General features: G+C 33.0%; 1 protein-coding gene across 2 annotated transcripts in view; it reads left to right on the top strand.

Moving 5' to 3' along the window:
• The first annotated feature begins 6,344 nt into the window (after positions 1-6,344).
• Positions 6,345-26,570, top strand: part of LOC143226059 (tetraspanin-6-like) — a 44,887-nt gene continuing 24,661 nt past the window's right edge. The window contains exons 1-3 of one of the 2 annotated variants that reach the window (XM_076456494.1): positions 6,361-6,649; positions 8,923-9,006; positions 21,856-22,044. In XM_076456494.1, coding sequence (XP_076312609.1) covers positions 6,557-6,649; positions 8,923-9,006; positions 21,856-22,044 — 366 coding nt within the window. In that variant the 5' untranslated portion in view covers positions 6,361-6,556. Of the gene's footprint in view, positions 6,650-8,922; positions 9,007-21,855; positions 22,045-26,570 lie in introns of both variants that reach the window. The other variant, XM_076456495.1, reaches the window with a different exon arrangement.

Below are 26,570 nucleotides of genomic sequence, written 5' to 3'. Positions count from 1 at the left end.
GGAGTTGTTTTGTTGGGTTTTTTTCCTACATGTGTAAGTCTCGGAAGTTCGTGAAATTTTAGGCCTCTGTAAAAACTAGAAGCTGCTTGTAAAACGTAAAAAGCTAACGTAATATACAAATTACATACTCAGTTAGTTAAGCATTGTCAGTTAGAGAGTTAGTTTCTCAGTGAGAGTGGATCTGTTTGTTGGGATCGGCATGGCCAGATGGTAAAAGGCGTGCTATTCGTAATCTCAGGATCGTGGGTTCGAATCTACATCACTTCATACATGCTAACCCTTCTAGCTGTGGGGGCGTTATATTGTCACGACCAATTCTATTATTCGTTTATAAAATAGTAGCCCAAGAGTTGGCGGTTGGTGGTGATATCTAGCTGCCTTCTCGTCTTTTACCATTAAAGTAGGGATGGCTAGCACAGATAGCCCTCGATTAGTTTTGCGCGAATTTAAAACAAATAAAGTGTTTCAGTGATGACGAGAAAACCCACTTGTAGAGAAAAATATGTATATGTAAAAACGGCTGGTTTGGGTTCAGAAAATTTTTATGTAGAGGAGCGAACAACGTTTCGACCTTCTTCGGTCATCGTCAGGTTCACGTTTTTACATAAATAAAGTGCTTGTTGGTTATTGGTCAGCTAGACAGTGAGTTGATGAGCATTTTTGTTGTCATTTATTAACGAGAAAATTCTTGAAAGTTTGTTTTTAATTTCGCGCAAAGCTACACGAGGGCTATCTGCGCTATCCGTTCCTAATTTAGCAGTGTAAGACTAAAGGGAAGGCAGCCAGTCATCACCACCCACCGATTATTGAAAGTAAGTCAAACATATATTACTTTTGGAATTTTGTAAAAAAATTAACACGTAAAATTAGCCTGTACCAAAGATCATTAAAAAAAACAAATGAAATTAATTTGGTCTCCTTATATGGATTGATCTTCGTGTTATTTCCGCGAAGTAATATTAAAAAATCCGCCCAACGATTAAACACATTACAACAATAGTCTTCTTAGGTCTGGCATGGCCAGGTAGTTAGGACGATTTGTATTCTGAAGGTCATGATGTGACGAATCTCCGTCATACTAACATGCTCGTCCCTTTCAGCCGTGGGGGCGTTATAATGTGACGGTTAATCCTACTGTTCGTTGGTAAAAAAGCAGCCCAAGAGTTGGCGGTGGGTGGTAATGACTAGCTGTCTTCCCTCTAGTTTTACACTGCTAACTTAGGAATGGCTAGGGCAGATAGCCCTCGAGTAGCTTTGTGAGAAATAAAAAAAACAAACCTTTCAGCCGTGGAGGTGTTATAACGTAACGGCCAATCCCACGATTCGGTAGTAAAAGAGTTCATGGTGGGTGGTGATGACTAGCTGTCTTCCTTCTAGTCTTTCACTGCTAAATTTGGGACGGCTAGCCTTCGTGTAGCTTTGCGCGAAAATTCAAAACAAACAAACAAACAATCATCCTTTCCTTTGTTATGACAAGTGGAAGAATTTAACTGAGAAAAATAAAGGGAGTTATTTTGAAGTCTAGTTAAATATGAATTAGGTAATTTTATACATTTTCCTCTGAAATTTTGATTTTCTCAGTTTTAATAAATAAGGATCAGATTCTTCTCCCAACCCATACCATCGAGGTTTTGATTAAAACGTAATAGAATCAATTTTTAACTTTGAATGTCTTCTAAAACATTTTTCTTTGGCATGTTCTGTGCGAGAGTCATAACGTCACGGTCAATCCAATTCTTTGATTAAATGCACCTTAGAATTGGCAATATGTGATGTTGATTTTCTGCCTTTTCTTTTTTGGTCTGTAATTTCTAAATCTGGGATAGCTAGTGCAGATAGCTCTCGAGTAGCTTTTTAAAGAATTCTGCAAACAAACAAATATATTTGTTACTTGTCCTCCACTTGCACAGCGGTATGTCTGCGGATTCACACCGCTAAAAAACTGCGTTTCGGTACTTATGGTGGGTAGAGCACAGAAAGCCCATTCAAACAAACCAAATATTCGTTACTTACACAAGCAAAATGAGCAAAAGTTTTTAACCTTTGTAAACCACTAACTAGTTTGTTTCCTTCCAGCTCATATATTTCCATTTATACCATCTTTAGATTGTCGCACTTCCTTATTAAGTATAATAAAAAAACTTGTTTCAAGGATCTGAAAGCTCATATTGTTCAAAATCGCCATTATATTACAATTTATCTCAGGCGGGTCTTTAATTAATGCTACGTGTTACCATTTCAAAAAGCCGGGCAGTTTAGAGGTTAAATGAATGTTGATAAGTCTTGCCAACAAGATTGATACACCCAATTTTCTTTTTAACATAAAGGCATTAATTCAGTTTATAATAACGGTTATTACAAATGGTTATTTCAAATAATAATTTATATAAGAAAGTTTTACTAACAGCACTGAGTCTTCTATCTGGTCTGGAACTGAAAATTTTATCGACGGATCACGATGAACGAATTAATTTTATGTTGATACACACACTTCACTTAGAGGGAACCTAGATAGCTTATTCACACGAGTTTCCCCAACCACAACAAGAATATATAATGTCCTCATAGAAATACTAACGTCTGAAATTAATTCATTGAAACTGTTCGAAATCTATAAACATTCCTGGTAAAATATCTGTAGTTTTCCTATTAACAAACGTCTATCACAGTTTCCAGGGTGTAGAGTATCCTAACTGTATCAAACCAACAATATTAAACTGGCTTTCCGCGCTTCGATTTATAAAGTTTAAGACGAAGTTCTCGAAAGTTTGTCTGGAAATAATACAGGCAATCACTAGTATTTAACATACACACAAAACATTGCTCGAAAATCTACAAATTTAGAGAACAGGCGGGACTTTCGCTGTACACATTTAACAATACACGTTACATGCATTTTTAAATATATATTAAACTGAAAAATCATACATATTACAATAAATATATTATAATAAATCCATTACATCATAGTTCAGAAATATATAACACTCATGATAGAGTACAACATTAATAAAAATTGTTAATTTAAAAAGGGAGAACAGAAGTAAAAAAAAGTAAAGAAACAAATTAAGTCAAAATGCAAAGATTATATTTTAAACCTACAACTAGGGACTCTTAAAAGAATACAAACAAAGAAGGCTGTAAATAGTGTATACAGAATTTTCGCAAGCTACGAATTTCTATTTTGACTCTATGTCTACAGTACTTTTAATTTTAGTGGAGCCAAAATATGGATTTGTATAGTGAAAAATAAAGTAGATTATTTCAAACCTCGTTTGTTACTCTCTTTAGAAGTCCTAGTTGTAGGCTTCAAAGTATAATCTTTCGAATTTTGATCCAACTTCTTTTTGTACTTTTCGCACCTCCCCCCCTGCAGTGACATAGTAATATGTCTGCAGACTTGCACTGTTAGAAACTGGGTTTCGATACCAGTGGTGGGCAGAGAACAGATAGCCCTTTATGTAGTAGCTTTGTGCCTAATAACAAAACTATAACCAAATAGTACTTTTCTGACGGTATCTATTCCACCTTTCTAAGTTAACAATTCTTACTTATCTCGTTTCTTAAATTTCTATATTTCCATTTATGGATAAAAATATTGACTACGTACATGCATATGCATTGAGTTGAATGTTACATGCTTTACAACAGATTACTGTTGCATTGACTTTTTTCCACCCAACCACCATAATGAACTTATTCAATATATGTAACAAATGCAGTGTAAGACTAGAGGGAAGGCAGCTAGTCAAACCCACCGTCACATTATAACGCACCATAATGAACTTATTCAATATATGTAACAAATGCATATTTAAACACTTAAAATCATTAGCCAAATGCTTCAGAAGAACTGCAACTGAACATTGGCACAAATGCAAGTGAGAACTTGGTGTTTTCCATTACTTGTATTATGCAAATTCTGGAGAATTTCCTTGCTTACACCTGTGGGAAATTCTAGCTTCAGCACAGTCTGAGAATCAAGACTCAGTGGTTTATAACTCACCATACAATTTTATGAAAATTCGTTAGATTTATTCTAGTATTCTAACCTCGTTAATTATCTCAAGATGAAGAAGTACCAGACACATTGTATTCTCTTTTTACTTAACCAAAGTCAACAATGGCATGAGTGGTGACATTCCAAGAGAATTAGATATGTCTAGATTTTATATATGACAAGATGGATAAGGTTGATTATCACAGATATCAATCATTAGGTCAACGTGTTATTGTTTTTTTTGTTCAGTGTACACTTCCACTGAATCTCTGTTCATTTTTGCTTGTAGTGAGGTAAAGAAGCGCTTTATTTTGTATTGCTTTGATGCGTACTCTCTTTCCTTGGTCCATTCAAGTGTAATTTAAATACATCCTGGAATCCTCTTGCCTGAAGTATACAAGAATTGTAAAATTCATTTTAATTGTAACTTATGGATTAATAGTAGGGTAGTTTTGTTGTATATAGTTATAGTTATGATTATTTTTAGTTAAAAATAAGATCATTTAAGAACTTGGCACTACTTTTTGCGGATGTACAGGTTGAGCCGCATACAAAAGCACGACATTTACAGTAAACTTAGTATACTGATATGGTTCAATGTTGTGTTAGTTAGTGTCTCTGCCATACTAGGGGCAGGAATGCTAATTTCAAGAGGTAAGTTTCATCTCACTTTCTTCTTTCCTTATTTTTATTTTTATCTTTTTGTTATTCTTATTTTAACTTGGAAGAGCAGTCACCTTTCCACAACTGTCTGGAGGCAGTGAAGGGTGATATAAATGTGGGATGTTGTAAACTTGAGCGCCCACATCTCGTTCTCGTAATTACTAATCTAATTATGTCCATTTCTTATATGAGACTAGCGAATTGGAAGTAAAAACTGATGAACGGTGTATCCCCACCTCAGTCTGGGTCCTATTTCTTCAGCACCTCCAAAACCTAGGATACATTTTATAATCCCACGTACCCTAGAATTTTTTTTTTTTTAAAAAAAAAAGTGCAGTGTATTTTGTTTAATTTTAATGTGTTTTGTTTTGGCTTATAAAATTATGGTTATAATATATATATATATATATACATACGTATTTGTTGTTGTTTTTAAAATTAAGGTAATTAGCAACGTATGTGGTTTAACGACTGTTAAGGTGCAGATTACTCATAAAAATCACCATTTACAAATATCACACCAGGGTTTTGTTTAAGAAGTTAAGGAGAAGGCTCAGTTTTAATTCACCGATCTCTAAATGACATAGTTGATAAGATTGATTGTTTGTAATTAAGCAAAAAGCTACACAATGGACTATAGGTGCTATACCCACTATGGGCATTAAAACTCGCGTTCAAGCATTGTAACTCTGCAGACATACATACTGCTGTGCCATTGGGGAACAGTTGATGAGAAAATAACATTATTTTCATATTATATACTAAAATGTTTATATTTTTATAATTTATCGCGTTATAAAATATGGAACTATTTTTTGTATATTTAATATCATGTCTTATATTTTTTCTAAGTCAGTCCTAAAAATATTAGACATAATACTAAATATACTTTTGTAATAATTACTCCCAAAGAGTTTCTGAATCTTTGACAAGAAAACGACAGTTTTTCTTCTCTTAAGTAATTTGCTACAAATTATTATTATTTTTTAAAATTATTGTCTGAAATAAAGTTTAATCAACTGAATTAGTTTGTTTAGCTATAGTAGCATAAAAAACAATAAGTTTGTGTTTTGTTTTAATATAAAACCATACAACGGACTATCTGCGCTCTATACATCACAGAAAAACCAACCGTAGAAGCTAGCCATGTATATCCGTAAACTTACTAATGCTATTCAGATTAGAGACAGATATTTAAATAAAACACTTTCTAGCGTGTGTATCTATGTATATATATATACACGCATAATGGACAATTTTAAAACTTTGTAGCGAAGGGAAAGGTCGAGCCCTAGAAGCGCTCTTCTCTGTTGCACTTCTGCCCATTCGTGTTATGAAACAATTAATAATAACTTTCTAATTTTACCTTCAGATATTTCTAAGATGAATTGTGAATCAAAGTAATTGGATAATAAGAAATTACTTATTTGTAAAAGACATTAATTGTAATTTTTTGGTGGTAATTGTCAAATACCATGATCATCTTTGTATTCTGGGTTTTGAATTACCAGTTTATTTGCTTGTCACTTAAATGAATAGTTTCTAAGTTAATAAATTCTTATCGAAACCTAACTAATAACTTTAAGCTTTCATCTATATGAATGGTTGGTCACTGAAATAGTTTTTCAATTATTCTATACATTTATCTCTTTTCAACAAACATTGGAAATTTCATGCAAATTAGCGTCCTCTATGACGTTAAATTGAAAGTACGAAGAATTCTGTGTGCGACAACTTATAAGTAACTTTTTGGTTTTAGTGAAGGGTTGTATTACATGTATGAAGTGTATAATAGCTTTGAATTGAGTATTAGTCAAATAAATAGTTTAAACATTAGTTACACTTGTTCGATTTTTATTCCATCGAATTTGAAGTTAATCTGTGTATGCCAGTATGGATGAAGAAAGAGTGAAAAGAAGTTTTCAAACAAATGTCGCAATAACTTGCATTAAGATATTTTTGATCGTTTATAACATAATATTTTTGGTAAGAATGAGATACTTGTATTGAATGACGTAAGAGTGATAAATAATATTACTATTAGTTGTTGTAACTTATACTGTTTTGCATATTAAGTATTATTATTTATGTATTATGCACCGATTAGTTAACTTAGTATGACTCATGTTCACGGTAATAATTTATTAAATATGAGAGTTTGAGTATACGTATTAGTGCTTGTTGCCCGCCTCTCAACAAATAATTTAATTTTATCACTATTTGTACAATTTTTATTTTAGAATGGAGGTGTTTGAGATTGACAGTTTTTGTCGTTAATAATTTCTTATTTGTTCCTAAAAGCTTTACTGATGTTGCCTATAGAATATTTATGTCATAATTAACTGTTTCAACCCATTTATTTACTTCTCTTTATGTATAGAAATTTCTTTCCCATATCCTTATTACAATGATTTTGGGTTTTATTGATTCATTAAAATAATTTTTCAGTATTTATATTTTCAAATCCTTTTGATAGTCTTGAAGATCTCTATTATGCATAGATATGATCTATCAGTCTGTGCATCTTCTCCTCCAGTGTAGTCACATTTAATGTCTTTAACAGCCAGTTTATAGCTCACCTTTGCACCCTTTCCAAAGCATCCTTGTTTTAGGTATAGTGACCAAGATTATACACCCTATTCTAAATGTTGTCTTGCATAGATCAAAAATGTCTTACATCCAGAAAACTCAAAGGAATATCTTATGATTCCAAAAGCTTAGATCGACTTTCAAAGTCTAAAGAATATAATATTCCTAAGTCTTTTTAGCACCTATAACAGTTAGTTTAACCCCATTCATGAAATACTTTTGCTTAGTATTACTTATTCCCAAATGCATTACCTTACAATTTTCAGTATTAAATTCCAACATCCACTCTTTAGACCAGTTTGTTAATATTTTGAAGTCTGATCTTAATTATTCAATATAGTCTTTAGTTCTTAATGAGTTACATATATTTTAGAATCATCAACAAAAATTGTACATGCTGATTTGATGTACTTGGGTAGATCTTTAATGAATGTAGCAAAGAAGACAGGTCCAAGCACTGAGCCTTGTAGAACATCACTCGTAACTTTCTTCCACTCAGACTTTTGTCCATTGACCAAGGCAAATTGAGATATGTTAATGATATGCTGAATCTGGTTATAGGTAGTTCATGTAATATACTTTCTTAAGTAGTAATCTTCTATAAAGGACAGAATCAAGTGCTTTATTAAACTGGAGAAATATAAAATCAGATGGTGTGCTGTCATCATATAACAATGCTCAGCCTTCTGAGGTCTCAATTAAATTAATAAGAAATGATCATCAGTGCAAATCCATGTTGCAAAAGTGAAATTATATTTAACTTTTCAATTTAGTCCACTGGAAACTTGTTAAAAATTATTAAGGACTTTGCTAGATGATCCACTGTCAATTTCAGTATCTTTGGATGGATATTATTGGGTTCTATAGCTTTGAATTCACTTATCTGTTTCATCAACTGAAAAATCTCCCCTTCATTTACAACCAAGTCATCTTTTTCTTGTTATCTGTGTCTTTTTCAATCCCAAAGAATGAGTGTGTGGCCTCACTCAAAATTAAAACATCTTCACTCAGTTCTTTGTTAAACACAGATACAAAATATTCCTTAAGCACCTGTGCTGGTTCCTCACTATTCTGTATCAAATCTCAATTAATATTAAGTACCCTTTTGGCATGTTTTTGTTCTTTTTTTCTGTTTACATATTTATAAAAACATGTTTTATTAGTCATCATATGTTTAACAAACTTTTTTGTCGAAATTATATTTTATTGTAGAAATTTTTGTTGACTTATTTCTCTTTTATTCTAGATTTCCTAAGTTTAAATATTTGCCAAGAGCATGTCTTATTTCTGACAGCTTTAGCAGCCTTTGTATTAAACCACAGGGGTTTCATTTTTTCCTTATCCTGACTGTTATAATTTTATACATTTACATTAATACAAGTATTGTATTTATCACTAAAAATAGTCCATGCATTTTCTATATTTTTGTCTTGAGCAATGCATTTTAGTCCAAATCTAGTATTAATTTTATATTATCTTTATTACATTTCTAATCATTTAGTTAGTTTTTATTTGGGGAGGGGGATCATCTACAGTCCAAATCACTCTTTCCTAAGGGTCCCATGATATTTAGATTATATATTTCTATATAGTTTTTTGTTATCACTTAATCCAACAAGTTGGGAATATTACCTCCCCAAGCTCATGTAAATTCACGTTTATGCTGACAGATATCCATCCTCCTAGTACTCAACAAATCTGTTAGAGGGAAGTTGCATCACCCACACCCTGCATATTGTCTCAATCTACATTTGGTATGTCAAAATCTCCAACAGTCAATACGTGTTTATAGTATAAACATATCACTTTGTCTGATCAAACAGTTATCATTATCAGCTTCATAAGAACTACACCTATGAACAAAAAAACCATTCTATTACCATCTAAAACTAAAGTCAGCGACAGAGACTAATGAAACAAGGGGTTATTTGAGTAATCATTTCGCTCAAAGTTAATATTATATTTTACATATATGACTAATTCACTACAATCTTTCCTCATCATTATCATTGTATATCCATTTATATTCAGTTGACTATCTATCCCTATATCATGAGTAAACGAGGTTTCATTAATTACACTGATATGTGGTTTTGAATTTATTTTTTTTCTCCAGTTCATTCATAGTGTGTAATAGACTTTCATCATTAGTATACCAGCATCTTGCATGACTTTCTTTAACTGTACTGCTACAAGCTTGTGATGCAGAGTTGGGACTTAGTTTTTTTTTTTATATTCAGAGGCATTTGTACCAATCTTAATTTTGCCCACCTTATTATTTCTATTCCTTATGTTTATCTTGTCTTTTCCTGTATTTCAATTCACTATAAGATGTCTTTGACATATTGTGTTGCTTCTTAATATAAGGAAACAATACACTTTGTTCTTTCATTCATTTTCAACAGGAGCATTTTTAATAATTTTGACAGCATTAAGAATTGGGTATTTTGTCTTTGATTCTGAAAACTTTATACAGATGGGTCTAAAATTGGAATCATACTTTTTTTTTACCTATTCTGAATATTTTGTTAGCTTGATCAGCTTTTATCTCTAAGTCTGGACATAACCTTTGGGTAACCCACAAGTTTGACTTGAGTTATAATTCACTCTAGTTTGATTATTTATTACATCAGATGGGGTTGCTTTAATACCAAATATCACAATATTGACTTTCCTTTTCTCCTTCTCAAAGTAATCATTTAAATACTCCAATTTTACCCTCAGTATTATCCAATCTTTGTTCTAGATGTCTTGTTTTTCTAATACCTGAGAGGACATTACTGTTAAGATTAGTAGCTTTGAAATTCTCATTACTAACCTTAATATATGCACAATGGAATCATTGATTACATGCTTTATAATTCAGTGCCCTATCTCATACTTTAACAATAGTATTGCACTTTCCTCAATTCTGTTTCATCATTAGATGCAAGACTTGTCCCAGCCCCAACTGGTGCTACTCCATTTTTGTTACCTCTATTACACTTCACCATTTCCTCAATGTTAAGAAGTTGGAACTCCTAATAATTAGGGACAATGTGACATTATCTATACTATTTCTGTTAACTATACTGATATATGCATGTACTTTGACATTTGTTGGTAGAAATATAGAATAAAATAAAAATTAGTTTTTATAATAGCTGATGCTACACTATTTTTATCTAATAATAATTATATATTGAACTTATTATCATTATTAAAATAATATTGTACAGTGTGTAGTGCTAGTGGTAGTACTTATAGTACTGAAAATCTTAACCATTCATTTGACATCTTGATTACAAAGTTATGTGAGTTCTACCATCATAAATTCAGCTTTAAATTTTAAAATATCTTTGCTGTAATGTTAGATGGTTACTTACATTGGGCATTATATTTTTTTATTTGGAAATTTCTCTTAAAAGTTAAAGATGTAGTTTAAGATACTAAGTTTTGTTCAGTTCATTAGATATTGTCACACATCACTTTCATGAAACACTTTTACTCTAGAATAGTCTCATCTAGCACAGCTATAAATTAAAATGGCTGATAGGTTATTAGCATTAATGCTAATAGTAGTAAAATATTAATACTAGTAGACTGATGTACAATGTGATGCTTAGTATTTTACATTTTTAGACAAAATAGGATAAAACTAGAAAATGGTTTTGTAAGGTGAGATAAGTCATAAATGTTTACAAGGGAATTTGTTGTTTTTAAGTTACACTATGAAAAAGGACAACTGATTTTCTATAAGCCTAAATGTGGAATAATAAGTAATGTTTTTGGCTTTGGACTTACTGTCAATGTACATTAGGTAACTAAAATAACTGTTAGAAAAACTTGACATGATGTACATGTCCAAGCTTAATAAATTGTATTTTAACTAAAGTCTAGTCTCCCAAATTGAACATAGCTAGTAACATTGATGTACATAAAGACCTCTACTTTAACTAATGACTCACTTATTATAAAATCCATGTATCATAGTATAATAATTAATACTCAAAAACCAATTTGGAGATGTGTCATTAGTGAATTTAAATAGTTAAAAACTGATGGATAGACTTGAAGTATTTGAACATAACTTTAATTTACAATGCTTTAATTCAAGATGTGCATGTTTTAGGGAGATAAAATATAATTGGCTTTATAAAGATAAAGAGGAGAAAATCAGAGCTAAATATCAAAATTTTAGATCAACAAATAGGATGAAAGATTAACAGAATTGTTGGAAAGCTATAGATTTGGCTAAAAATAAGTTTTTAGAAATAAGAAGGATGAGAAATGTGTGATAATGTCAAAACTAACAGCAAGGATGTTTTTAAAAGAATATATTGAAGGTAGGTAAATATTGAAATGAGGGTTGGACTTTTAAAGAATACTGGTGACATAGATTTTGTGAAGATTATAAGATGGTTGTATCTTTAAATGTTCTTGTCTGTCTTTATTGGTAAATTTTGTGATCCTAATCAATACATGGAAAATGACATAAGTGACCTGAATGATGTAAATAGTAAACTATTGATGGTAAATAGAATAACAGAGTTAAAAACTGAAAATTACCAGGACCAGGCAAGTTTTTTCTCCAGGGTTTTAAAAGAGATCAGCAGTTGAACAGATAGTTGTCTTACTTCTAATAGGTCAACAGATAGTGGACAGATGCCTTAAAAATGAAGTGTTGCTAATGTCTTTCCTAGTTTTAAAGAGGAGGAGATAATAGTTGGCCTGGAAATTATTATATGTTAGTCTTTCATCTATCTGATGAAACAGTATATTGTAATCTGTATAAGTATGAATGTAAGAAAAGCATGCTTAATTATTTGTATTTATTACCAGTTTGATTTTTACTTTTAATCTTAATTGGTAGTGTAGTTATTTGTCAGAAGCTACAATTAATTATCTCTGTAGTGAGGAATGTTCTAGTGCTTGAAGAAAGGAGCTTTACCAAAGCATTTAGCAAAATTCATCATAAAAGAAAGCAAAAATGGATTTGAGGAAAATCTTTCTTTTCTAATGTGTTAATCTTCTTTGAGGATGTTACTTGTTATCTGGAAGGGATATGGATGTGGTAGGCATAAATCTGCAGAAAGATTTTGAAGGGGCTGCATAAAAGATTGCCTTAGAATTATATAATGAAATCACATGATTTTTTTAAATTCACAATGGTAATATTAACTGCTGTATAATTAATAAATTAGAAAACCTTTTTCATGACATTAAACTTGTGAATATTTCTTGTTGTACAAAGGGTGAAACGTCATTCTCAAAACACAGTGAGAAGTTTTGAAAAGTAGAGACACTTCATTTCTGTACCAAATTCATTAGTAGCATGAAAACACCATGGAAATGCTGTTTATTTTAGGGTTACTTCTTTCCATTGCACGTACGCAAGGTATATAGTTTATTTTAACCAAAAACAAGCCAAAGCAAAAATAAAAACCACCAATTGAAGGGATCCTAGAGAACAGGCTGTAATGTAGGATATAGAATGTACCCTAGGTTTTGGAGGTGACTGAAAAAGTAGGACCCACATTGTGGTTGGGATACGCCATCTATCAGTCTTAATCTTCATTTGCCAGTCTTGTATAAAGAAATAAAATAAGTGAAAATAATAGAAATTTAAAATAGGAAAGTGAGATGTGGGTATTCAAGCCACAGTGTCCTACATCTATACCACCCTTCACTGTCTGCAGACAGTTATGGGAAGGTGACTACTCTCCAAAGTAAAGATTAAGTGGAAAATAAAATAAGTAAATAAATAAATAAAAAAACTGTCATTTGGGGGTAAGTAAGATAAATAAACTTACTTCTCAAAGTTAGCATTCCAGTCCCCATTATTGTATCAAGACACTAACTGGTAGCCCAGTAAATAAATTATACTAGTTTGAAGGATCCCAACCACTTATCTAAACTAACTAGTATAACTCCCAACCACCACCCATTAAGTTTACTGTAATTATTAATTTTCATACTCTAGATAAATTTTCATATGCAGTAAGGTGTTCATCCACATACAATAGTGCAATGCCATCAAATGACCTGATTTTCAATTAAAATAATTATCAGAGCTTTTTAGTAAAATTTTTAAAAATTTTATTTCTTTATATTTATTACAGAATATTTTAATAATCATACTATAATGGAACTCTTGCTTATATGATGCTAGAAAACTTGTTTTAATACATGATATGAAACCACTAACTTAACAAACTTTTTATCATGTGTGCATGTGGGTTTGCAACAGGGGTCACAATTTTTCCATTTCACATCTGTTTCCTTTAATGGAAAACTTTTTTTCTCTATTCTCAGGGTGCAGATATGACATCATGCATATGTCACATGTGAAACTAATGCTCTGGTACCATGGATAATTATCTAGCTCTATTTAAAGTTTCTTTATTAAATCCATTTAATATTAATTTTTATATCAATATTTCAACATTACTAATAAAATTGTAATTTATTACAGAGTTTAAATAATCTAACTAATTGTGAGGTTATAATGTGGGTACTCAAGCCCACAGTGTCCTACATCTATACCACCTATATGGTACAATACTATTGGAAGAGGGTAAACCATATATTGGAAAGGCAAAATATTTTATCAAAAATATTTATATTGATGTCCTTATCAATTATTTTAATTTCTAAATATAAATAATGTGCTTCTGTATTAGATATTGAAGTATTTTCAAGTTCTAAATCTATCAGATAAATAGTGTTAATAACATTATTTATTTCAGGAATACTTATACTAATTAAATCATCTATATATATAAGTTAAAGAAAAATACCTGGATTTTGTAGTTTTCAATAAACCTATTCTTATAAAAGTAAAGATAAAAACTGATGATACAAGTAAAACAGTTAGCTCTCATTGAACTCCTATTACTTGCTTAAAAACCTGATTATTGAAAAATATATAATTATGGTAAATGCATAAATTGAACATCTTTTTTTTTACCACTAAATTTTCTTTTTTCCAGTTCTATGAAAGGATAACAGAACTGTTCTATTAATGAACTTAAAACAAAAATTAAATCTTTTAATGGAATTGTGATGTTAAATGTTGTGAAATCAAATGTTTGAATATTTATTCATTCACAGTTTCTTGAGTATTCTAAAATGAGTCGATTATTTTTTATTATCTAAAACATGTTTTCTCTTATTAACACTTGTTTTAAATTTTATCAGATAAAATGTTAAGTAGTTTATTTATTAAAATGGCCAGTTGTTTAATAATTATTATTGAATTAGAAATAAATCTAAATTTAATCAGAGATTTATGGAGTTTGGGAATAGCATATAGAAAAGGTAAATCTACATAAGAATTTTATTTAGGATAAAGTTTATTAAGCTTTAATGAAATTATTAATTACTGTATCTATAGATTGGTTAATAAGTTTAAATGTTTCTCTTACTGCATAAAAAGTTTTACAAATGAAAGTTGTTTTTTTTAACAGTTAGCTTTATCAATGGGAACTGTAACATTTTCTTGCAATTCTTGAATCTTCCCCCCCTCAGTGTGGATTCCTGCACATGGTGAGGGGACCTCCCAGGGAAGGTTCTGTTCTGTCTGGTTACCTTCTCTGGGATCTAACCATTCACCCACGTGTTTGCCGTGCGTGGTGACCTGTGAAGGGGAGAAGAGGATCCTGGTGGTTGAGGGGTCCAACCCCAACACACCACTTTGGCCTTAAATTCCTGAAGACTGGCGACCTTTGGGTGGCCCCCCTTGGGTCAGTCGGCTGGTCCACTTAGGCTAGAGTCAACCAAGTACCAGTGTTGGTAGTTCTCAACAGGTGTTGTGGAGATTGTGCCTGATGCTGGTGTTTGGGTATAGTTCTCACAAAACCCTGGCGTTCCCTCATAGGGATCCACCTTTCCAATGGATCCTCCTTCAAACAATTTAAATAAAATAGTGAAAAAACAGTCAATAGGTAAGTGACCACGTCTTGAAGACTCTGAGCAGCAATCTTCAACATCTGTAACACACGTACCTCATTTTCTTATATTATATTCTCTTTCAGAAAAACCTTTAGGGCAATTGTCCCCCTTTTTTATTCAGAAGGGACTAGAGGGTCTTGCTGGCTCTCCAAAGTCAGTAAAGAAGCTTCAATCTGGAGACATATTAGTTGAAACATCCACAACCCACCACAGTGAACTCCTCTTGAATTCAACGGCAATTGGGGATATACCTATTGAGGTTACCCCTCATGCTACCTTGAATTCATCACGAGGAGTTATTGTTTAGAGGGATTTGAAGAATGTCCCCGAGTCAGAAATTCTCGCTGGTCTCTCCACTCAAGTTTCTGCAGTGAGGCGCATCTCCATTCGCAAAGATGGAGTTATACTGCCAATAAATACTCTTTGACATTTACATCATCATGTGCACCTGCCACCATCAAGGCAGGTTATCTAATTTGCAAGGTATAGCCATACATTCCAAACCCTCTCCGTTGTTTCCAATGTCAGAGGTTCGGCCACTCAAAGACATCATGTCATAGTTCCCTGACACGTGCTCGTTGCGGTGGCAAGGACCACGATGCCTATGAATGTGACATGGACCCACATTGCATCAACTGCAATGGTTCTTACCCTTCCTACTTTCGTTCTTGCCTAAAATGGTTGGAGAAAAAAGAGGTGCAGTGTTTGAAAACGACTCATAACATTAGTTATTGGGCTTAGAAATTGCTGTCCACAACTCCATCTCGGACATATGCTGCTGCACTTCGTTCCACAACTACAGTGGGAGTGCAGACAGATCTCTCTGTGTCTCCAAGAGAATCATTTTCAAAACAAATGAAAAGCCTTTTGACCTCCATGGTTAAAAAGGTTGATGAATCGACTTCCACACCCATTTCTGTTCCTCCCATACATTCCAACAAACCTCAAGATCCACATTCTTCAGTTTCAAATACAGGCATTTCTTCTAAAACATCTTTTTCTCCCACCCCAGGAGGCAAAACAATCATTTGTTCGCGTCCTCAGTCACTGGAATCCCCTTCCAATAACAAAGACCTGCCCAATCGACCCAGGGCAGGATCCATGGAAGTTGTTAGACCTCCTCCGACTAAGGACAGTAAGGAAAAAAGACGTGGTCATAAACAGAAGGGTTCTCCAGGCACTTCACCTACCCGTCATTAAAATTGCCACCTTGATACAATGGAACTGTCGAGGTTTACGTTCTACCCTGGATGATATCAAAACACTGATTGCTTCCTACCATCCTGTATGTCTTTCCTTACAAGAAACATTTCTATAACCTGCTGATACAGTCACTATTTGGCAGTTTTCTCTGTACAGAAATGACAGGCTGTGTGATAGGCGAGTACATGGAGGGGTGGCACTATTGGTTGATCAGCATTTGCCCACCCTGTCTTTGTCACTTAACACACCCTTGGAGGCTGTAGCCATTCGTGTTTCCTTGGGTCATACCATCACTGTTTGTTCTCTCTTTTTAATCCTGGGGGACTTTAATGGACATCATCCCCTTGGGGAAGTGCTGATATTGATGGGAGGGTCACTCTGTAGAGCGTATGCTCTCTGATCACAATCTTTCTCTTTTCAATACTGGTTCTTCCACTTATTTTCATGCACCTAGTCAGTCCTTTACCGCTATTGATTTCTCAGTTTTCTCCCCTTCATTATTCTCCCATTTTTCATGGAGGGTTGACAATTATCTGCTAGGCAGTGATCATTTTCCTATACTTTTGAGAGAGACTGGCTGTGGTTGATGCCACCCTACCTGCGTGCCCCGGTGGAAGCTGGATCAGGCAGACTGGTCCACTTTCACTGCTCTCGCAGAACTTAATCCTGCCATCGTGAATCAGCCATCAAGAGACAACAGCAGAAACTGGATGTATTATACAAGCAGCTGCTCAGTGTATTCCTAAAACCTCGACACGTTTTCCACGATATCCTTGTCCGTGGTGGAATCCTGCTTGCCACTTAGCACGGAAGGCTCAAAAACGGGCCTGGGATACTTTTTGTAGATATCCCACACTTTCGAACCACGTCGCTTTCCAACGGGCCCGTGCACATGCCAGGTGGGTAAGACGTCAAAGCCAGAAGGAATCTTGGATTAAGTTCACAACTAGCATACTCTTCTACCACCAGTTCCAAGGTCATATGGGACAGGATTTGAAAGGTCAGTGGGCACTACAATTCTGTCCCCCTCTCGATCTTACTCTCTGGTCAGGAGGTGGCTGATGTCCGGAGCATCACTGATACTCAAGGTGAAAGCTTTTGCCAGGTATCTAGCACTTCTGCTTGTTCCTCCACCATCTTGGCCATCAAGACTCGGGCAGAGCATTCACCTCTTTCCTTTCGAATTGACTGTCTCTTTTACTATAATTGTCCCTTTACACTGGTGGAACTGAAAATGGCCCTTCATCGGTCTGCCAGTACATCTGTTGGACCTGATGATGTTCATTATGACATGCTGCATCATCTATCTCCTGCTTCTCTTGATGTCCTTGTGAGTGTCTTTAACTGTATCTGGCAGGAGAATATTTTTCCTGATGCCTGGTGCCAGGCTATTATTTTACCTTTCTCTAAGCCAGGGAAAGATCTCAAGATTCCTTCAAACTACCATTCAATTGCTTTGACGAGCTGTCTTTGTAAGACCTTAGAAAGGATGGTTAATGCTCGTCTTGTTTGGTTCCTCGATTCAAACAACCTCCTCTCGCCCACCCAGTGTGGGTTCCGACGACAGCACTCCACCACAGACCACCTAATTCGGCTTGAAACGTGAATCAGGGAAGCATTTCTCAAACGCCAACATCTTGTATCAATATTCTTTGACATTGAGAAGGCTTATGCCACAACATGGAGGTATGGTGTTTTGGGAGACCTTCATACATATGGGTTATGTGGTCATTTACCCATGTTTATTAAAATTTTTTTAATGGACAGGAGATTCCAAGTTTGTGTGGGTTCGACACTTTCCCGTTCTTTTGTACAGGAACTTGGAGTCCCTCAGGGCGGTGTTTTGAGTGTCACACTTTTCAGTATAAAGATAAATGCCATCACTGAACAACTCCCTCTCACTATCGCAAATGGGCTGTATGTCGACAACTTTCACATCTCATGTCAGTAGTCGAACATGAGATATATTGAGTGGCAACTACAAACTGCCCTCAATCGTGTACTGAAGTGGACTATGGCAAACGGCTTTAATTTTTCTCTCTCTAAAACCGTTTGCATGCACTTTTGCTGCCAAGGGGGTATTCACCTTGATCCTGAACTTCATATTGGTGAAGTTTTGCTGCCAGTGGTCCCTGAGACCAAGTTCTTGGGGCTTATCTTTGACCGTAAGCTGACCTTTATACCACACTTAAAGCAGCTACGGGTCAAATGCACAAGAGCACTGAACATCCTCCGTGTCCTCTCTACTACCAGTTGGGGTGCAGATCGATGTTCTATGTTAAAGGTATATCGTGCTCTTATTCGATCAAAACTCGACTATGGATTATGGTCTTGTATTCGAGGCTCGGCTCCATGCCAGCTGGCAGTCCACTTGGAGTGAGCAATGCGACAACAAGCTTTTTCACATAAAACCCTTTATTGGGCTTTGCCCATCTAGCTTCTGTAAGATTCAGAAGGAGGAAGTTCTAACTAGACTATGCATTGGTCACAGTTTTTTAGCTCATCGTTTTCTTTTATCTGGAACTGATGCACCAGTGTGTAGTTTGTGTAACACTCAAATCACTATCAGCCACATTTTACTTTCTTGCCATCATTACGATTCTCAACGACAGCAATATTTTAAACATGTTTTTTCCCAGGGTTATCTGTAACATTGGACAGTTATTGGTGATGGTGACACTGTCCACCTTGATAAGATTTTTAGTTTTTTAATGGCCATTAATCTTTTTAATCTCATTTAATATTGTTGGATATTTATTCATTACACCTTTTTAATTGTGGTTCCTTTTTTACAGTTTCATTCTCTCTAGTTTAATTTGACAGTGAAGAATGGCCAAAACATTAAATAACTCGACACCAGGACTGGAAAGGCCAACTTCAGGTGACTAACGCTGCTGTTTGAACCCGTTAGTCGTCCTGGCGAGTTGTTATTCCAATTTTGCTGTATGTCTTTTAAACTTTTATTACTTTACCCTTTGGCACTGGCCATAATGACACATAACCTAGAACCAGGACTGGAAAGACCAACTTCAGGTGACTGACCTGATGGTGGTTCTGGTACTTGCCTGTTAGTCTTCCTGGTGGGTTATGATCATTACCATTCTGCTACAGAAGTTCTTTACAGCTTTATAGATTGGATGTCAACATTGGTTTTATGCAATCTTCTGTTTTTAATTGCTGTTTTGTTTTTATTTTTGTTTACTTTTACACATTTTACTACATTTACTTTACTTTTACCTTTTTATTGGACATTTGGCTACTCATTATTACAATTTTGCTATATGTCTTTTAAAACTTCTATTCTACATTTTGATAATGGCTGCTATGACACTTAACCTGGAACCAGGACTGGAAAGGCCAACTTCAGGTGACTGACGGTGGTTCTTGAACTTACCTGTTAGTCTTCCTGGCGGGTTATGTTCATTACCATTTTGCTAGAGTAAGTACTTTACAACTTCTTTTACTCTGCTTTCTCTCTTAACATTGTAAACTAGGTGTCAACATTGATTTTATGCTTTTTCTGTTTTTTTCAATGATGTTTTGTTTTACCTTCATTTCCTTTTCTGTATTTTACTACATTTAATTTATTTTTACCTTTTCAGCAGACGTTTGGCACAGATAACCTAGCTGCTTTGTGCCATAAAACACTAAATCAATCAATCAATCAGTCTTGAATCTTATTTTTTTAATTGATGAAATGATAAATCTGTATGATATTTTGTTAATTTTAAACAGGATAATTCAAATTTTATTTTTATAAGTACATAACCTTCTATTCCAGAAACCTAAGTGGGTGAGATGTAATATAGTTAGTTTTAAAATGTACTTATCAGTATTATTTTCAATAGATTTTAGAATATTTTTGTTACATTTAGTGGCTATTCTGTATTTAGATCTATTTTGAGTATTTAAGTATTGTGTTTATCTTTTGTAATGTCCAAGTTACCAATAACAATGTTTACGAGAAGTATCAATAAATAAACTATTTTCACACTCATAAGGAAAGCTATTAACTTCATTTACATTCAGATTAGTTTAAAAACTTATAGTGAACCATTTGGAATTTTATATTTATAATTGATTGTAGGCTTTAAATTTTTTACAAGCAAAAATATTTTTATAAATTTAACTTACATTTTGGATGCTGGTCATTATTTGTAGTTTTAGCTTTGCTTTTTCATACATCTTTACAAATTGAGCAGTGCTAAAGTTTTTGATATCTTGTATACAGTAACTGAATCTATTCTGATTTAAAACTTTGGGAACTTTTGTGATATTTTATTGGCATTTTGTTTCTTGCCAGAATGTGCTCAGATTTTTCTAAAGATTTTCTGCCTAAATAATTTGCTTGATATATTCTCAGCAAATATAGATTACTATTATGACAACAGGTATAAACTTGATTTGATTACGTACTTAAAATATAATTTTATATCTAAAAGAATGAATAAAGACATCTTAAAATATCACTATGTAGTTATTTTGAGCTGGAAATGACACATGTTTATTAATCAGCATTAACACCTGTAACCCACTGATGATAATTCAGTTTATATCTGTTAGTACAATGTATAGTCAACATATTTCTTTGTTAAAACACAAGTCTTCAACAACAACAAGAAGTATGTTCATTGGTTTAACATTCTGCTGCAACATCAGATTGAGCATACTGATTGACTTATGCTTATGATATGTAATTGTTAGCAGCTAGTGTGACAAACAAAATAGTCGTAGAGAATTTTGGAGTGAAGCCTACACCCATATTCATTACATTTTAATTTTCATTTAAAAAAAAAAAAAAAGGCCTAAATTGAGAAAGCAGTAAGAGAGATCTGGAATTTTTAGCCGTCAGTACCATGTTGCTCTTTAATACACCATTTTTTTTTTTAAAGTGTTCTACAGTGACTGTCTTATATACCAGAGACCACACTTGCTGACCTAGCTCTGGGTGTGCTTATAATTATGTATAATATTCTGTCGATAGGACCTATGTCTAGAGCCTTGATAAATCATATTATCATGACTAGGAAAGTGTTAGTCATTTTTTTAGGTCTATTAGATGGTTAAGTTTGCAATCAACTAGCAGAATTAGTTAGGACAAGGCAGGCTGAAAAATATTAGCTACCTGAAGATGTGACCTGTTTCTACATGTGTAGTCTTTATTGTTGTGTGTTTTGGTGATATACTGAACTTTTATTTAAGTGTAGTTCTTGTCATATATTTTAATGTACTGGTTTAAGAAAGTGAAACTAAATTATACTACTTGTTTGTAACATTTTCCATTTATATAAAGAGTTTAAATCTGTTATGTTATTTTACTGGGTTTTCATAATTTGTACTTTTGTTTTGATCATAAATAAAAAATTATAAGTATTTATGTGCAGCTTTGGTACTTTTTGACCCAGAAAAACCAACAAATGAGCTGTTTTTAATATAACAGTAACTTTTATGTGTACAATTTATTTCAGATCACTGGAGTTGGAATTCTGGCAATAGGAGTGCTGCTAAAAGTATATGAAAACCATTATGCTCATTTGACAAAAGACTACAGTTCAGTAGCACAGTATGTCTTTATTGTTGTTGGAATTGTGATTATCATAATCAGTATCAGTGCTTGTTGTTGTACAGTCAAAAGTCAGCCAGTCTTATTGTATGTGGTAAGTTTCATTGACCAGCTGAGTAGTGTAACACAGTTTTACATAGTATTTGTAGTGGATTTACTGTTATACATTTATTTTAATACCTGTTTGCTTCAGTTTAATGCATTTAATGTATATTGTTAAATGTGCAGTGTGCAAGTCCTACCTGTTCTCTAAATTTTTGGAAGATTCTTAAGAGTAATAATCAACAATATATGTTTTATAAAAACACTGGTATATCTTTAAGTGTTGTTGAACTTTTGAGAATCTCACCTAAAGAGTATAAAAGCTAGCTGTTGCAAGACACCAAGAGACAGTAATAGAATATTGTTTGGTTACTACAGTCAATATATTATAAGCCTTGGAAGTTGTAATTGTGATTTAAACCTTATTAATTGGACAACTACAGAATTTAACAAGGAACGGTTATACATTTCAAACATTATAAACCACTGACCTTCAGAGACTTAACTTTGGATATAACTATTTCTACAAGGACATTAAATATATTTCTTGATAAAAAGTGAGCTAATAAACTGCATGAGGCCAACCAAGAATAGAGCTAGCTAGCTCTCCAGTGAAGAGAAGTGTAACAATATCAACTCAAAATTAATTTGCTCGTTGTTGGCCTGGACTGTTGATAAAATATTCAGTTCCAGACAAACTAGAAGACTAAGTATTGTTTGTGAGCTTGTAAAATGTTTGTACATAAACCATTATTATAAACTGTATTATTGTTTTTTTTATATTAAAATATATTTGTGTTAAGGAAGAAAATTGTGTATATCAATCTTGTTGGCATATATCAAATTTTGTACATATAAACTAACATTCAATTAACTTTTAAATTGAAATTTCTGGCTATTTGAAATTGCAGTATGTTAATATAAGTAACCTAATATATTGAAGACTCATCTGAGATAAGTTATAATACATAACATATGGAGCAAACAATTTGGTAGAAAAAGGAATTGAGTTTTATACATATTTACACATTAACCTTGAATTATAGCTTAGTCTATCATTATATGACAAACCCCTCCATCCCAAATACCATTTTAATAACCATCCACTGAACTTTTTCCATCAATTCAATGTCTTTCATAAGATAAGGAGCTCAAGACTGAACACAGTATTCCAAATGTGTCTTAACCAGTGACCTATACAATGAAATTATAACCTCTTTAAACTTGTATTCAGTGTTTCTGTAGATGCCTCCTAAAATTCTATTTGTTCTACCACTAATGACAGCACACTACTTGGATGGTTTTAAGAGTCTCTTCAACCATTACACCAAGATCCTTTTCTTTCATGACACCGTTGAGGTTATTCTCATCCAAATTATAATTAAAAATATGATAATCTACATGCAATATCTTGGAATTTATCATAATTAAAACCCACCTACCAATTATTTACATAACTCATAAAATGATTTAAATCCTTTTGTAAAGCACCAGCATCCTTTTCATAGCCAACAACACCAAAGACCTTGATGTCATCAACAAATTTGAGTAATTTATTGACCATTCCTTCATATATCATGAATGCAAATAAAAAAAAAAGTGAAGGTTTTAAGACTAAGTCTTGAGGTACCTATTTGTGACATTAATCCAGTTCACTGAACTCCATTTATAATAACTGTTTGCTTTATTCCATCTTGCCACTCTTCTACACAGTTAAATAACTTATCCCTACACCTATGGAGATAAAATTTCTTTACAAGCCTTTTTATGTGTCACTTTGTCACTTTCTGAAAATCCAGATACATCAAATCCACACTTTTATTCTCAATGACACATGCATTAATATTTTTGAAGCACATGAAAATATTTTGTAAGACAAAATTTTCCTTTAATGAAACCACATTGACTATCTGAAAGAGTATTTTTATCAAACTTTCCAAAACTTTTCTCATTAACTGATGTAAGACTAATAGGCATATAAATACTGGGATGACTTCTGTAACATCTGTTGAAGATAAGAGTGACATTAGCTGATTTCTTGTCTGTTGGTACTTGTCAACTACTCAAGGACTAGCATACAATTGTGGTAAGTGGCTCATATATTCAATTCTTGACTTTCTTTAAAACCCTCATAGTTGGAAGGTTTTTGGTTATTATTTGGGCCATTTGCAGCAATTTGTCTCATTACTGGTTATAATGGAATAAATTGTAAATCATATAATGCCGAAGAAGTTGTATTAAAAGTAGAAATTCATTCATATTTAAAATATTAAAGAAACTTTTGTACTTTTGAAGCAAACATTTAATGAATACATCCTGGTTGTATTAGTTTAATAAAACTGATTATATAAATAGCACATGCAATGTTTCTATAACAAGCTGAAAGTACATTTAATAATGACCTTTAGATTTCTCTTTACAAATTGTTGAAGATTTGGATACTACTACAAACTAAAATTATTTTATATTAAGAATAATTGTTGGATTTCATGTGATAAAATGAAGATTTTTGTTACAATGTGTGATAGATGACATTTAGTTCAGTGAAAACAACTTTACTTTGATCCTAGAAAAACAGAGTACAAGAGTTTTCATAAGAAAACTGGAGATACTAGATGTATTCTGCTGAAATTAAAATAATTTGTAATGTGGAAATCAAAGTTTTGTAAGATATATTAAAATCACATTGTACCAAGTATTTAATTATTGACATTTTGGAATTTTATCTGTCATCAACATGACAACTTAAAATAATTAACACCATTATGAGAATAAAAATGTCATATGCTTTAAAGTCAAAAGTTGTTGATGTAGATGAAGTTTAGTAAGAACAAATAAAAATGGTTTATACTTTTTCATTGTACAGTTTTTAAGTTTGAATAAACTGTAGAAATTTGTGGTTGCTGAAAATCAATAAATCAAACTACTTGAAGCCTTGTACAAAACAAATGGAATTGATGGCTGTCTGGACATAATAAAATACAGTAATTGGCCACTAATATGAATAAGTTTTCACTGAATATTGACATGCCATCTGATCAGCATTCACTTCTTAGATTGTCTGGTTGTATAAAACAGACTGTTTTATTTTTCTTCTCAGTGGTTTCATTGCCGACTAGCACGTGAAAATAGCTCCAAATACATTTTTCCCTGGCTTGCACTTGTAAACAGTCAACATAGTGAAGTCACTGCGTTTCAAATTTTTACTGGCATATACTCTGGTTGTGAGTTTATTGCAAATGGTGAAATCTTTCTTCTTGATTTGTTCATTGTTCCAACTAGCATGTTTTTTTCCAAACCTATTTTGCCAAATCAAATGAAGTAAAAAAATTGTCTATAGCCATGTTCATAACCTTTTTGTTTGTACAGTGCCAACATTTTCAGTACCATATTGTATACTAATTTCTGGCCTAATGGGTGAGTTTCAGAACATATTATGAGGCAATGTCTATTTGCCAGCCAAAATTTTATTCCAAATTTGTTTGTTTTACTGTGTATAGTATCCAGTGACACTATCATTTTGTGAGAAAGGGCTGCTTCTCCACAATAATTTTCTCTTCTGGTTTGTAATAGACATTGCCATTTTCAATGAATGAAGCCATTTCAAATTTCTGATATCAGGACACATTTGTTTTGTAGTTGGGTAATTATCATCACTCTGAAGTTAAAAGCCAAACATTCAGTATTTAACAATCAATTCCTTGACATTATCTTTAAGACAAAAAAAATCCTATGTTCAAACCAAAAGCTTTCCAGGTAAATGCATTTCCCACCGTAGACCCCATGAATATATAGAAATCCAATAAACACTTGCGATTCCATCAGTTATTTTCTAGTAATAATTGTTTTACACCCTATGTGCCTCTATTTCAGTAGATTGTTGGAGTTAGTGTAGCATTCACTTATCTGTCAATAAGTGAAAAGCACTGAAATTGCTATCAGTGTTGCATTTTGTATACTTTGTAAGATATAGAGTTTCTATAAAAAGATTTTGTAGAGTTTGTTTCACCCTTCCTTATGCTGGTGATGAAACTGAAGCTGATACAGTTGGTATTGTAGAGGATTGTCCAAGACTGCTTCCTCTGCATCAAGGGAACTGTTTTGGTGAGAGTAGCACTTTTCTCACTTGCAGGACTGTCTGTTTGTCAAATTCATAATTTCCAGCATTAGAATAGTTTTCTGACAAAGTTATAAGCATCTATTAATTGTTTAGTAGACATGCATGTTTTTTTAGTTTGCTAGTTTCTTCATTACTATATATACTCAAATTGACAGACAAGCAGATGCCACTTCATACAGGAATTGCTAGGATCATAGGTAGACTAGGCTAAAATTCACCCTCATCAGCTGGCAGACATGTTCTTTGAGATTTCAAGGGCTAAAATGTAATAAAATACTAATGTAATCAAAGAGTTTGGAGCTCAGTTGGAGATATAAATAACAGGCATCTATATTGAATTTGCAGTCTGCTTGCAATTCAAAAAAAATTTAGTTTAAATAAAAGAAAGTATTGTAAAGAGCAGTCAAATAGTTGGGTCTTTGGAATTCTGAGGTAAGAGCAATTATAACTTTTTCAAT

The sequence above is a fragment of the Tachypleus tridentatus genome, chromosome 9 (assembly GCF_004210375.1).
Source record: "Tachypleus tridentatus isolate NWPU-2018 chromosome 9, ASM421037v1, whole genome shotgun sequence".
Classification (NCBI taxonomy): domain Eukaryota; kingdom Metazoa; phylum Arthropoda; class Merostomata; order Xiphosura; family Limulidae; genus Tachypleus; species Tachypleus tridentatus.
This window is presented reverse-complemented; position numbering and strand designations above follow the sequence as displayed.